The sequence below is a fragment of the Oreochromis niloticus genome, linkage group LG17, assembly GCF_001858045.2.
Source record: "Oreochromis niloticus isolate F11D_XX linkage group LG17, O_niloticus_UMD_NMBU, whole genome shotgun sequence".
In the NCBI taxonomy this organism is placed as follows: Eukaryota; Metazoa; Chordata; class Actinopteri; order Cichliformes; family Cichlidae; genus Oreochromis; species Oreochromis niloticus.
The window spans coordinates 21575351-21590906 of record NC_031981.2 but is presented as its reverse complement, the minus strand read 5'-3'; the positions used below and the strand labels follow the sequence as shown (position 1 = coordinate 21590906).

General features: G+C 41.5%; 1 protein-coding gene and 1 long non-coding RNA gene across 3 annotated transcripts in view; one reads left to right on the top strand and one right to left on the bottom strand.

The window, feature by feature from the left end:
- Window positions 1-483: 483 nt before the first annotated feature.
- On the bottom strand, window positions 484-2032 carry LOC112842595 (uncharacterized). Its single transcript, XR_003214423.1, has 2 exons — window positions 1279-2032; window positions 484-1179 (listed from the first exon to the last, which is right to left on the bottom strand). It is a non-coding gene; the product is annotated as an uncharacterized LOC112842595 (long non-coding RNA).
- Window positions 2033-2227: 195 nt separating this feature from the next.
- Window positions 2228-15556, top strand: part of LOC100691688 (calcium-activated potassium channel subunit beta-4) — a 45820-nt gene continuing 32491 nt past the window's right edge. Inside the window, exons 1-2 of one of the 2 annotated variants that reach the window (XM_025899408.1) lie at window positions 2228-2781; window positions 9224-9394. In XM_025899408.1, the coding sequence (XP_025755193.1) occupies window positions 2551-2781; window positions 9224-9394 (402 nt within the window). In that variant the 5' untranslated portion in view covers window positions 2228-2550. The remainder of the gene's footprint in view (window positions 2782-9223; window positions 9395-15556) is intronic. The other variant, XM_025899409.1, reaches the window with a different exon arrangement.

Here is a 15556-nt window from a genome sequence, read left to right as displayed (position 1 = left end):
ACACGAACGAGAACAACAATCTAAAAATGTTAATCTGTCGCAGAAAAGTAAGAGGCAAAACCTGCAGTTCCTCTAGCATCCACTAGAGACCACTAGAGAAAATGTTAAAACTTCACAGCAGAGATAAATAGCGTGATGTAACTTACCTGTTTGAGTTGTATTAAGGCTTAAAGTTTGCATTATTAGTGGTGTGGCACCTGACTGACACGTGGACAGAGTCTCTGAGCTGGACCTCTAAGCTGTGTTTGTGCTGTTGGAGCATTTTTAATTACATTATTTGACCAATAATATGGCTGCTGTGAGGTTACTGTGCTAACAGACTGTCCGAGAAGTCCGTGAGTGAAATGCTAGGATTTTATTTGGATGTTACTGAGCACTAATTAGCAGGCATCTGTCTGTGTAATTAATGACCACATTAGCTTGGATTAGCTTATAACTCAACCCTCTTTCTCTATTTAAAAGGTAATGAAGAGTAAAACTATCCACAAAGGCCAAAATTCATGTTTATTTGTGTTGCAAAGACATTTTAACAAGCGAGTCTGTGAGCCAGCCTCTAGTGGGCATCACAGGAAATGCAGTGTTCTGTTTTGAGGTTTTGGTTTTGTTCAGTCACAACCAAAAAACTTTCCTATGAAGTGAAATGTGGAAATCGTGTCGTACTTTTACGTTTTACATGTTAACAGAGCAACAATGGCATGAAGGTCTGCCATGGGCATTAAATCCAGTTGTTTCAGCCTGAGTCATAGTGGTGAACCGACCAAACGGGTGTTTATAAAACTCGCCTCAGCCACTCAAAGCCATAACTAGTGAAACTAACTGGAAACAACAACTCCATCTCTGAATACGTAGTTATCTCAGCTGAATCCTCGCATCTGTCTCACCATCTGTGGGATGTTTTCAATTACTGCTTTTCTAAATCCAGACTAACGATGCTCCACTACTTCTGAGAGAGACAGATATTTGAGATAGATATAAGTCAGGTATTAGTTCCTGTGTGAAAGCAAACCTGACGTCCAGAAAAAGAGAGGATGTTTCTGAGTGTTGCGCTCTCTCGCTCCGCTAAGAGGCTTATCTCATGCAGCATGTAACAGCGAGAGAACAACAAGGAGCCAGCGGCGAAATAAAACACAAATCTGGATTGAATCATCAAGCCACCGGAGTGATCGAGCATCACTCAACCTGCAGAGAGAGAGAGAGAGAGAGAGAGAGAGAGATGAAACCATAGAAACATGCCACGTAGCCACAGGCTGCACCACATGACCAAAAGTATGTGGACACCTGAGTCGCTGGATGGAGTTCAGGTCAGGACATCAAACTGTTTCCCAAAGTGAAAGGTTTTCAGCAGGAGGGTTGAACTCAGACACGACAGTCCTGCTGGACGTCCTCGCGCCGCTCTTTGGCTCCATTACACATGCGTCTAATCTTTTAGCTTAAGTTCTGCAAATAAACCCCTAAAGTCTGACGACCACATGCTAAAACTGTCCACACTCATGGCTAAGAAGGATCAAGCTTCCGCAGTCTGTCCACACAAATGTGTCACTTTTGCTGCACCTCTCATCTACGTTTCTCCACCATCTGGATGGGCTCTGGAAATGCTGCTGAATCTTGGCATCTTGCCCCAGAGGGGAAGGACAAACATCTCCACAGAATCCAGCCGAGAGGTTCACCTGCCCAGAAGCCGTTGACCCGTTAAGAACTGCTGACCCATTAAGACCTGACATAGGTACAATCCCAAAGCATGTGCAAGTACAACAAAGACTTTCTTATGCAGTTTTAAAAACACATAACCAATAAAGAAACTCTAACCATTTAAAACAAGTCTGAACTTTTAGATTTTCAAGAACAGGGAGCTTTGATCTTTCATCAGCTGTGAGTAGCTTCCTCTGTAGACCTGATGAGGTGAGGAGCTCATAGTAGAACCCAGAGCTCCACCTCAAGACGAGACAGCTTAAGTGCTTCACCAGGATTGGTCCAACGAAGAAGAGACCTCTTCGTTCGACACAGGACACCCTGACCAGTGGCCATAGTTTATATACAGTCTTTGGTTTCTCTTTATAACGTTATCACTCACTATGACGTCAGTGCATGCCGCTGACGCCAAACCAGCTGAAAGCAGACTTGTTGTTGACAGAATTATGTGCAGACGTGTCTAACCTGATGGCCACACAGGTGTCCACACACTTTTGGCCACGGCGCTGAGCGCGTGTGTTGTGATTTTGGTGAAATGAGCCTTTATCGTAGAAAGTTCCAGGGTTGTTTGGGCTTTTGCAGTGAAGATGAGACGAGTGAGGAGAGTGGGAGGTGAAGGGTGAGAAGGAGGGCAGGCTGGGGTGAGGTGGGCGATAAAAGAGGCAGAGGGGGAGGAGGGAGGACAGATGAAGCGCTTACAGAACGAAAGCGGTCGCGTTTAAACTCAACAGTTTCTCAGCACACAGCGAGCAGCGCCTCCTCCTCCTCTTCTTCCCCCTCCTTCATCCTCCGTGCATCCATCCATCCTCCTCCTCCTCCGTTCCTCCTCTCCATGCCGGCGGAGGTCTCCGCGGGGCTGCCATGGCGAAGATCCGGGTGTCGTACGAGTACTCCGAGGCCGAGGACAAGAGCATCCGGCTGGGCTTGTTCCTGATCGCCTGCGGGATCCTCAGCCTCTTCATCCTGGGCTTCTGCTGGCTCAGCCCGACCCTGCAGAGCCTCCAGAGCAAGCCGGCCAACTGCACGGTGAGCCCGGCTGCCAGCTCCGAGCTGCCACCGCCGCTGCTGCCGGAGCCGCCGCCGTACAAGGAGGTGTAGTAGATGTAGTAGTAGTAGTAGTCAGGTTAGTGGTAGTATTAGTTAAAATACACACTGAACCCGACTTTCCTTGTCGTTTGTTGTCGGGGTTCACGCTGTGCTGGTTTTCAGAGGTGTGTTTATGTGGAAGTAGTTTTAATGTGGACTGCTGCTACCACACTTACTGTAGTACTGCTACTGCATTCAGTACACGCTACAGTTAAATACTTTTGATATCACACAATGCATTTCTAGGGCAGGCTTTGGCTGTCTATAGTACTTCACTGTAAAATATTATTTTAGCACGCAGCCTATTAATAGTTCTCCTATAAAAAGAAAAAAATAACTTGCAGCCTACTGCAGGATACTGAGAGCTGTTAAGGATTTCAGCATTTCGCAGGAACTGCTGACACAACTAGGACTTTAACTGATTAATTACACGCAGTAAAAGTACATCAATCAAAAGTACTGAAAAATAGTAAACATATGTCTGCTGTAGTGTAGCGTACTAACACTCACCGGCAGCAGGGTGGCTTTACCTGGAGCCTAAATTAGTGATGTGACTGTGGAAGTTTGTTATTATCAGCTGTGGTATTAGTGGTTGATAAAGAGAGGAGTGCTTCAGTGTTAGTAAAATAATAAGTGAAGTCAGGACCAAAATAAATGCAGTTTTTAACATAATACTGACATTATTTTCTTCATATGTGCACTCGTCTGCTTTCAGCTCACTGTGGGAGTCTTTCTTGCACTTATTTCCAGTCTCCTTAGTTTCTCCTCACACATGGAGTGGAGTAGACACATTAATCCAACTCACCACTGCACGTATGTCACCATGAGTTCAATAAAAGTGAGAAACACCTCCAGGCTGCCAACTCTCTGTTATCTCTCCGCTGATGGTGGAGTAAACATTCCCATCGATACTCAATATCCAGATTTTTGAGTCATCATGATTGGAGATTTTATAAAGTATTAATGTTGATTCAGACAAAAAGAAAGTATTTAAGGGAAAATAATGTTGATTCCTGTGGATCTGGGTCCAGTATTTGCATTTTTTCTGTTTTTATTCATGTGAACTTAAAGAATATACAGCTTTTTGAAATTCTATGCATTAACTGGACAAAGCTGCAGCTTTACTATAGGTGAAAGGATCCACTTGCCTCTTTTGTTATGCTGCTGTTTTCAGGAATGTCCAAATTGTTTACTAGAAAGTCACTGACATATTTACTTTAGTGTATTAGAAACTGTCCTATTTCTGTCCTGTTTGTACTTTTAACCATATGTTGCACTGACACACTGACGAGAAGCACCATCTCGAAGAATTCCTGGTGTTGAGATCAATATTGAAGGATTTCTGTGAGTTTGACTCAGATTATCTGTGCTAATCTCCTTCAGCCACTCGAGAAGTGTCCAGTAATAAATGAGGGCAAACTCTAATGCAGATCAGTTATCAGACGTTGATGGACAGTGAGAGCGATCCCGCCGGTCTGACCGAGGTGATCTGACACAAACTGTCAGTCGTCTGTCAGTGAACGCGGACCTCGCTGTTGTTTTTAAATTAAAGTCACCCTGACAGCTGAGTCTAACTTCTGTAGTCCAGATTCTATGTTAGTCTGAGGTTTTGCTAGCTTTAACCTCACAGGTAACATGCTGTGGTTCTAGTTTAAGCCTCAAATTTGGAAAATGCTGGCTGGATACCCAGCGGTCAGACATTTTTCATCCCCCGGAGGATTATTTTTAACTTTCGGTATTTTCTCTTCCATTTCCTGGAAACCGTCCTCATAACTCTCTAAAACTACTTGGTATTATTTGGTATTTAGCTGTAAATTACAAGAATATCACAGAGAAAGTCCTCCACATGGGATATCGAGAAAGAATGACATTGTTATATTTGTGTTTTTTACAAAGAAACTACGTATTAATGTATTAGAAAAGCTAAATATTGCACTTAAACTGATCTTTCTTTCTTTTTTTCAAAGGTAACCTTCACAGCTGAAGTTTTACTCCTGATTTATGCTTGGAAAGTTCCTAATCTGTAGTAGAAGGAGTTCTAGAAAAAACCCTAATATACCACTGGTAAAATCTGCAGTTTTCTCTGGTTCATGGAGTGCAGACACAGAAAAGCATAACTCAACCTTAGTTGAACCTCAATTTCAGTGACTGTCTGTGCAGAATTAGAACATTTTAAGGTGCGACCTACATTTCTAGTAAAGGAATCAGGTTTTAGATAAAGTTCTATGAGATGGTTTATCTACTGAAAGTTCCTGTTCAGAGTGTAATACTTTATAAATGTAAGATCCTGGAAAAACGGGTAGACATTGTTTTTTTTCAGCGTTTTCCAGCCGTCACTGTCAGCTGCAAGAGAAATCATCTTCCATTCTTATTAAGCTGTTATCCAAAGGGAGGATGAAGTGGGAATTTGAGACTTTAATGTTCAAAGAAAAGGTCAACCTTAAAATTTTTGTTGACCTCGTCATTGTGTTGTTTTGATGTCGATGTTTCTAGTGGATCCAACCAGTTACAAACAAAGTTCTGTAAGATTCTTTAACCCTTCTATTGTCAGAATCCATGTTTTTGGATGGACCTTGCAGTGATGATTGTTAGTTTTCCTGCCAGATTGATGGACCACGGCCAAAATTAAAGCCTCCTTAAGCTTTTAGTCGGAGAAAGAAGGCTGACCTTAACATTTCCCTAAGCTCATCATCTTTTTGTTGCTGTTAACTATTCAGTTCAATTCAATTCAATTTCATTTATATAATGCCAAATCACAAGCTTAAAAGCTAGACTGAGAAAAGCTGATAAGAGTAACAATCATTTAAGAATGTACTTTTATTTCTAGAGAGGAACTTGGTTCTATGTAATGTTTCTTGAGATTGTTTATCTTCACCAAACCCATTTCTCAGGGAGTAAGACTTTCAGATGCAGAGGAACTTTTAGAATGGAACTACAGGTTAATCAAACAGATATTCAGTGATTTAAAAATCCGATGTTCTCCAATATTGTCCGGTATTGTTTTTTTCTTTATGACACACAAAACATAAACAAGCTTCTCTGATATTTGTTATGTGTAGATATTTATTTAAGTTCCAACACGTGTTACCAGCAGGGAAGTTCCTAAGTGCCCTCTGGTGGACAAACGATGAGACAGCGATACGTATAATGTTTTTGAAGGGTGTTTTTCCCTATCTGTTTTTTCCCTTTTTAAATTTCGGCTATTAGCCAATAATATTGTCCTGCTTATAAATTGGTCGGGCTCAAGGTGGAACTTGGAGTGCTTCATGCTGTTTTACAGTATTTTGAGCTTCACAGGAAATCTTTTGATAGAAGGGCAAAGTTCAAATCCTTTTAAGCATTTATCTAGAGGAAGACACCCAGTAGGAATTTGAAACGATGAGCTTGAATGAGTCAACATTTTGACAAGTTTGTCGTCATTTTGTTGATCTTTTGATGCTTCAACTGGCTAATTTACCTGCAGCTGCATTTTAAAGATAAGGTAACTTCTAAAGCTATTTTGCATTGTCTTGTTGCTGAATAGGAGGCCACCGCTGTGCAATCAGAGGGATGATTGCTGTGAGAAGAAGGCAGTATAATTACTTTGTGAGATATTTTTACTGAAAGGGAGACAAACTTCCGTCTATTACCTTCAGTCTTAACAAACTCCACTGCCATCAGAAACATATTGAGAAAACACAAGCAGCCAATCAGTTTTTGTAGTTTCAGCTTTTTGTTCATGTAGTGAATCCATCTATTATTTTCAGGAGAATCTTCTTTGCTCACAGACGGTGTCTCTGAATCCCCTTCCAGACATCTGAGTTGTTTCATTTTTAAACTTTTTCTTCGATTCGTATGCAGCAGGCCGGTCTGGTGTTCTGCTCACTGGCAGCTGTTTCCCCAGTTGGTAAAGCCAATCAGCATTCTCCTGCTTTGGAGCCAGAGAACCAGTGACAGAAAAATGGCAAGGAGCCTGAATGAGATCAAGACAGCTGTGCAGGTTTTGTACGTTGAATTCCCCAAATAACAACTCGTAGTGTTTCTTCAGATATCCTGGTCACGGATTCTCTGTCTTTAAAATGGATAAATTAGATTGAATGAATCAATATTTCCATTTAGAGCTCCTGCTGCTCTCAGAATACAAAATTACCCTTTAAAAAATTTCTCGTTGGGTTCAAACATTCCTCTTCTTGCTGTACATGGCAGAAGAAAAAAACATGACCTCTAGTTTTGACAGAAACTAAAACATATTGTTTGAAATCACAGCTCAAAGCAGCCTGAGGCCTTTTCTGATTGAGTTAGTCATTTATTTTGATTTTTGTTGTCAGGACAAAGCGTCCACCTTTAGCTGCTTCGGTTCACTCGTGCTGCATCACTTTCCGCTCTGGATCGTTAAAAGTGTTTGCACAGCGTTTTGAAGCCACCAGGACTTCTCATGGTATAAATTACAGGCAGCTACAGCCTGCACTCCCAGCTGTTTATTGTGGATGATGAATTCATACTGACCTGATTTATTTGGCTGTTAGCTTATTGCATCATTTTGGAATAATGTTCATGCATTATGGAGACTGGAAGTCCAAAGTCATGTGGCAGAGAGCACGTCTGCTCCGTCATTCACTAATCCATCGCTTAATAACACATCAATCACGATACTTGGACATTATTGCAGCTTTGTGACCTCTTGAGTGATGAAGCGGTCTGACTTTTATCAGATCTGCAAAGACTGACTGATTATTTTTCATGGACATTGATATTTATTTTCATGCCTGAGGTCGTTGTTTGAGTCCAGTAATGAGCCGGTAGACAAGTTGCCGCCATCGCTCATCATTAGCATCCAGACATATAAAAGATTCAGACTGTACTCTGTGTCCACACATTTTTAAAAGCTGCATGAACAAAAGTTCCCACAGATATAAGTGTTTACTAAAAACTGACACTGACTAAGTCTCAAGATGCAGCAATGAGAGCTGCTGCTCCCACTGCAAGGATGTGGACTCCGTCAGAGGCTGTGCGGAAAGCACAGTCTCCTCTCGAGCGTGGAGATATAGTTGGACACGTTCAGCAGGAAAGGGCAGGACTTGGATTTGGGACAAGCTGAGCAACGTGGCACAAGTCCATCTCACATGCTGGGCCAGTGAACCAACTGGGAAAAACTGAAACATCACAAGCTCAACTGGAAGGATCTCTGGAAAATGGAAGGAAGCAGACTCAGCTTTATAATCAGAGGCACCTACAATATCCTCCCTACAGCCCAAAACGTCCTTTAGGGAAGTGGAGACGACCATATGTATGCTCTCTGCCAAACTCCAGCAACTCTAAGGCAAAAAAAGCCTTTCCCAAGGCCGCAATGCCTAGAAATGTACAACTTCCACAACCAGGTCCTGCAACAACTGGTGATTATCTCATAAGGAAGGAGAACTGACACCAATGCCCTCGCTCCTACAGTGGTCTGAATACCAAGCCTCATTCCCTTCATGAGAGCAGGAGAACTTCTTGTGAAGTCATCGGCAAGAGTAAGCATCACCCTGGAAGATGTAGGTCAACCCTGATCACACTGGTCTTTCTGATAGGAATAATAACTAATCTCAGGCCAGACCTCATGTTGCGATCAGCTTTGCAGAAGATATTAGACATTCTGGAACTAATGGTACTTTGGGAATCTGGAGTTGAAGAGGCATATGAACAGGAAAGCTTGTCGTAATAGCAGCTCAGGCAGAACCTTGCTGTGGAGGTTGAGTGTACAGGGCTTATTGTCAAGACCAAAACTCCTGAAGAGGATGGGAGTGCGAGGGCACTGAGTGAAGAAGTGACTGGTTGTGGATCAAGAAAAAGGACACCAGGTGTCATGTTGAGCCCTCTGGAGGTATTGTGGAAATAAAATCAATGAAATACTGAGGATGGAAGATGCCCATCTGATGACCCTAATGAAGCAGTTACTGCTCACCCACTAAGGACCCCAGGCAGGAAGCAGCGCTGATTACTCAAAGGATCGAACCATCAAGTCCTATAAGCTCCACTGAGTCAGAGTTCCTGTATTTGTTTTTAAATCCTTAAATGGTCTTTACCCCGAGCTCTCAGGTCATCTAACCAACTGCTGCTACATATACAGAAATCTAAGTGGAAACTCAGAGGGGACAGGATTCTCTATCGCTGCCCCGAGGTTATAGAATAAACTGTCTTTGCATGTTAAACAGTCACCTCCACAGTCCATTTTTAAAACTCATCTTAAACACATTTTTCCTCCCAGGCCTTCATACCAGCATGACACATTCAAATAATTTTATTTTTACCTTAATCCAACCTTCGGTTAAAAACCCAAACAAAACATTCAAATTTACCTCACAGAAAATTGGACAATTAGTAAATATTTATATTTCAAATAAAATTACCAGTAAAAAATGTTATTTTTCAACGAATCAGCTGCATTCCGCTAATATCCATCACTAATCGTGTGCTCCCCCTATTGCAGGTGGTGTCGGTGTTGCGTCCGGAGGAGATGTTCGAGTGCGTGTTCACATGTGGAGCAGACTGTAAGGGAACGTCGCTCTACCCCTGCCTGCAGATCTTTGTCAACAACTCCGAGTCCAACTCTGTGGCTCTGCTGCACTTTGACGAGCAGCAGCTGGTCCTCAACCCAAAGGTAATGACCCCTCGTTTTACCGTGTGACGTGAAGGCGTGAGCGGCATGTTTTTTATAATTTTTTCTTCATCAGTTAGGCTCTGTTAGTCCCGATAGTCCGAACTACTTTGGATCCGCTCTTTGGTCATTAAAACAGAGACACTCATCATGTTTCAGCACTAAAGAGGATTTTATTTAACCTATTTATTTCTTTCATTTACTTTTTTAATTAGCCCTCACATCAGATAAGCTGCATTCTCCAGTTTTAAGCATTTAATGTCAGCTAATTGATTTATTGATTAATCCTTTCAGCCCATATGACTGCTCATTCTGTGGATGAAGTAGTTTATTAAAAATCAGCTGTTCCAGCTCTTATATCAGACAAATCAACAGCAAGCCTTTTTGAACGTTTTCTGAACATCATCTTTGTGCAAATTAATCAGGTTAATTTCATTAACAGCTGATCGTCCATAAAGTGTGATCAGAAAGTTTGGGGAATGAACAATAAGAATAATAATAATGTCGTTTGCCCACAGTCACCTTTAAAGGCGTCTTCACCTTTGGAAGCATTGCTGCTACTTCTAGATCACTTCCTGTTCACTTACCGTGTGTACTCAGTTGAGGGCTATTGCTAATGTTTAGAACTGGGTCTTCTTCTACAGCCCAGAGACCAAACAGCAGGTTTCAGTCAAAAAGTTGTACAGTTTGCAGTCAGGACAGTTATTCTTGTTCTTCGGTTTGTTTGTGTTTTTCAGGATTCGTTGGTTTGTCCAGATCTCCAGGCTCAAAGTCTCATATTTGACTGATGCCAGTTCTAGCTCTGTATTAAAGGCGGGCTTTTAAAGGCCCGTTTTACAGCCTTTACATGAAACTAATAAGCTTTGCACTGTGAATCAGTGTTGCTATTACACATCTGAATTGGGGCAGACCTGAAAACCAAGGCTGTTGGAGTCAAAATGTCTGAATGATAATGGATGATAATCATCGTGTCATGAAATAACGCGTAAGCTCATATGAGTGCTTAAAAATTTGATTTACCGGTCTCTCTTTTCACAGATAATTAATTTTAGTACAATACACTTCACCAGTTCATGAGACGGTGTGAGAGATTTCACTACAAGCTCAATTACTGGCCCGTCATTTAGCATTCCTGCTGCCAAATGTGGAGATTTAGAGCAGCTCAAACTACAAAATATTAACAGTAAGGCTGCCAATTACTCAGAAATGAAGTACTCTGAGTACTCTATAGTGGCATTTGTACTGCACGAACACCCAGAAGTTGTAATATCTTAAGGCAAATGCAGTAATCTGGGAAAGCTGATTCTGTTCACTGAGAACGCCGCCTCCGGATGAACACAAACAACTGTCTGAGTTTTAATGGCAGCAACAACATATCAGGCAATCACCATATTAGGGATATCTGCTCTTGGTGATGTCATACAGATCCAAGACTGGAAATTTGATGTGACACTGAACATTTAGCTAATGAGTATAACTGTAGCCCCATTATTTAAATCTTTGGCCATGTTTCATATGAACATCACCACTGGAACAGCAGATTTAGGGCAGATTTAAAGTAAGTAGTTTGAGTACCCTGATAAAAAGTGATCTACGCCTCAGTGGGTCAGAGGTTAAATGGCTGAAATGAGGAAAAAATGGAAGTGTTGCAGTGATCTTGCCATATTTTGCTGTTTTAGTTCCATCTGAGTGTCAGGAGAGTTTCATTCTGATTGTTGTTGTATCGCAGCGTCTAAAGTCAGAGGTGAACCTAAAGAGATCCACTCAGTGTGTGAATGAAGGACTCAGAGCGCCATTAACAACCATCTGAAGGTAAACACTGCACAGCTGCGTGACTCCGGGTCTGAGGGCCGGCTGTTTACAGTTTGAACCCCTCCGGGTTTCCACTTTAGCTGCGTGGGTCATGAAAGAAAGCACATCCATGTAGTCAGGTTCAATATCTGGTGAAACCAAAACAGCTGAAACTTTCATAGCAATGACACGCTTGCATAATCTGGATGTGTCCACATACATTTGGAGAAATAGTGCAGAAAACCCCCCACGAGGGGCCAAAAGGACAATATGCAACAAAATAATCGAACAGCAACAGAGATAAACACAGAAGTCTGTGCTGCTGCTGCTTCTTCTTCTTTGGTGCATGCCTGGGTCGTCGCTACGGCAACAGAGTAAATATAGAGGGGAGAGACGGGGCGTCATCGATGCTGCTCAGTCGCTATGGCAACCCATGATGTGGAGATGGAGAAACGGAGAGAGAGCGAGAGAGAGAAGTCACGCTTCATTCAGAAATCCTTTAATGTCGAGAGAGAGAGGCTGAAAATTGGAAAAGGACGGATGTCGCACCGCTCGTCGGCTGGGTGACCTTTACATGTAACTGAAATCGGGGTGGGGGAGGGTTGGAGGGGAGGGTTCCTCGCTTCAAATATAAAACCTTTATTGCTCCGCCTCCTTCAAGACCAAAACATCGTTAACATGTTGGCAAAAAGACAAAAATGAGCTTGTTGGCGGGTCCTCAGCCTGCCTCACAGGCGTCATCAGCTCCTCACAGATTCCTCAATGTAAACATCCAGATTCATAACAGAAATAATAAGCACGTGTGCGTCACACAGGTATACAGCGATCATAAACAGACAAGTGCCCCGAATAAAATATGATTTCATTTGATCTGACCAGCTGTGGTGCTCACTTCCTCCTCCACGGGTTTGTTTTCAGACTCTCTTACAGCAGCTTTGTATGATTCATAGTTAAAAATAAGCCATATCTTATCCTGGGCCTCAAGCAGCCCCTCCGTCTCAAATAAGCTATAAGACAGCACAGAAGGTGGGCGGGGCTTCTGTGCCCAAGATGACCATTTTAGGGTTATGTCTTTGTGTGACAACAGAAAGCTCCAAGAGGAAAAAAAAAATATAATACCAGTCAGGGGCGATTTTAGCCCATTTTTGGGGGGTGCTTCAGCTCCCCCAAAAATATTCGGGGCACCCCCCCCACCCCCACCCCTCCAAAATGGTTTGTTCCAGCTCGGCTCTCCCCTGCTCTGGCTCTAGCACAGTTGCTGCCAGAGCGATGGTGGCTGAGACGCAGCGGAGCGGAGGTGTAAGTGTCTGGCTTAAAACAGGACATATTAGCTGCATTTAACCTTCAGTTACTCTTTATATAGTTAGGTAGGAGTCAGATCATGTTACTTTTTAGCTGAAAAACATTACACCCAGGTAACCTGCTGTGTTGAAAACCTGTTTTCCGACGATGTTTGCTACCCTACAATCCGTCCTGCTCTGTAGTAAAATCAGCGACATTTGACCGTCCTGTTGCTCCCTCTGAAAAGTATATAGCCTATTTAAAATCTAAAACTTAAATTGTCCGTAGCCTACTGTTGTTACCACTGTCCTGTTTGTAATGGATACTAACTAGCTAACTGACTGAATGCCCATTAACCTTATAACTCCTGGTGTGTGTGTTTGTGTACAGAGAGACAGCCAGGTTCATAATGGATATAAGGAAGTTTTTTCAAAAACAGGAGCCACATTCAGGTAAAAGTGTAAAATCAAATGATCCGTCAATAAAGGATTATGTTGGATCAGTGTTTCAATATTTATATCTTTTATTAGATGTTCATGTTGTTTGGTTATTTGCCTTTTGGTTGAAAGTACACTGAGAGAGGACTTTTTGTTGGTGATCTTAATAGTATTTTTTTCATATTAATGTAATTTTTTCATCAAATTGAATACAATCTATTTGTGTATGATTGTCAGTCCAAAGAGGGAGAGAGGAAAGAGGGGAACGTGAGGAGAAAGTACAAGGTCAGGAAGAACCAGGTAAGAAAACAGACAGGGAACAGTGACAGGCAAAACAGAAACTATTAAACTGACGAAGAGAAAAAACCTGATTTTACTCATACAATCTGGAAGTTACATTCTCCCTGTATGAAAGCTGCTATACAGAATCTGCAAAACAAACTGGGTTGAAACATTTTTGACCCTCTTTAACAACATTCCAACATAACATTATCATTGCTTGGGGAGATTAAAATTAATGACATATTTTTATGTGGTTCAGCCACAACTCTACTAAAACCTCAGCCAGTAATAGGTAGGCCAACTTTTGGACCGTCCAGTTGTCTGTATGACTGCAGTACGTGCACCACATTTGCGCACTGAATCAGAAAGTGCCAAACAGAGCCCTGGTGGAGTGAGGAGCGTAAAGAGTGTAAAGAGAAGCAGAGTGCTCTGTTTATATTCTAAAAATGTTTTAAGCTAGCTTGTTTCAAAGATTCTGTACTGCAGCTTTAAATGTTTTCCAAAAGCACACATACACTTATCAGTGTTTCTCAAACTTTTTACAGTGTGTACCATTGGGAAAATGTCAAGCTCTCCCAAGTACCACTATGAATGTATGAAACTCATAAATCTTACAACACAAAATTAGTATTATTAAATTAGTCAAATTAGTATCTGCAGTAAAGATTTTTTCATACATTGTATACACTGTACCACAGGCAAAGTTGCCTCCATTTTTATATTTTTTAATTAATATTTTGTAATAATTTATTTGTAATAACTTATTCTGTTTTGGGAGTATTTTTTATGTATCTGTATTATATTATATACATTAAAAGTGAATCTCTGTCCAAAAAATGCACTCAGTTTACTTTTTACTCACTATGAGCATCATTCATTATTCTCCCGCAGTAATTAAGGTTAGGATATGTATTTTTTTTATTCCAATCCATTCTTCTTTTGCAGCATTTAAATAACCTTTATCAGATGTGATGGTTTTGTTACAGCCTTTTAAAAAAGTGTTTTGCTTTTCTTTCACAAATGTGGGGATTAAATTGTGTTAAAATGTACAAAACAGTGATGTCATGTTTTGTGACGAGGACTCAGGCAGAGAGACTTGATGAATTTAAGAATCTTATGATTTAATAAAGAAATTTACAGACTTGCACAGAGATGGTAAAATTATGATGACTGATAACAGAGACAAAGACAACACACAGCGAGGACAGGGAGAAACAGGGGTTTAAATGCACCAAGGAGACAGTCATAGAGAACTCGGGACAACTGGAGACATTTAAGTATGCAGGGACTGACAGAGACAGGGAAGAAGTCTCATCGTGATGTGTAAAGTTTATTTTGCCTGGCTGGGCAGCTCTCTGGGTGCTCAGCACCCCCAAAGCTCTGATCCTAGAATCGCCCCTGATACCAGTGCTGGGTTCTGGTTGTACGGTCGCCATGTTTCACATGGCTTAACATGAGGCTGGTGACTGGAAGAGTGGGGCGGTGGTTTGATCCTGGGCTCCTCCAGTGAACAAGTTTAAGTCTGTGAGTCTGAGTGCAGTAGTTAGAAAGCACTTAAAGAATAGTGTGCTTTGTGATTAAAAACCTCTTTGAGTGCTGAGTTTGTGTGGAAAATTTGCAGTTAGACGGTTATGGTTGAAATTTGAATTTTACTCTTTGTTGAGGAACAAGGAGAAACCAACAACAGCTCCGTATTTCTGTTCTTGGACTTTAAAACAGCAGCTTTGCTTGATCCACAGTTCAAAATAATCGTTCTTTAACATACACTGGTGCAGCCCCTCAGTTAATCCTCAGTCTGAAGTGAGTTGTAAATTTCCTCAGACTGGCTGTCCCTCATAAACAGGAGGCGGGTGGAGCTCCCATGACTAGATTATTAGAACTTCGAGGAGGTGTTATCCAGCTGTCTTTATGAACATTTTAACATTGTTAAAACCCTGAGTGGAGGTTTGATAACATGTATAAAAAGTTGTAGAAATTACAAAATTACAAACATTCAAAAAATTGGAATTTTCACATTTCTAATTTTGTAAAAACACAAGAAAAACAAAAAACAATCAACCAACACAAAAACACGTGTTTAGTTTTTATGTAAAATCAGTTCTGTGTCTGTGATTCATGCAGTCGATGGATAGATCCAGCTAACATCAGCTGATAAATTTAGCACTCCAGCTTTTTGTTCAAAAACGGTCACTTATGGCTCTTTCTGGTGCTCAAAATGCTAAAGTTGAGGCTTCAAATGGCCAAATGTCCACAGCAGATGGGTGATCAGGGTGCTGGTGTGTCTTTTATATAGAGCATATGGTTTGGGGCAGTGCAGTAATAGATGGTTTAACCCAAAGCTGTCTTAAGCAGCTTTCTTGTGGTCTCAGATGAA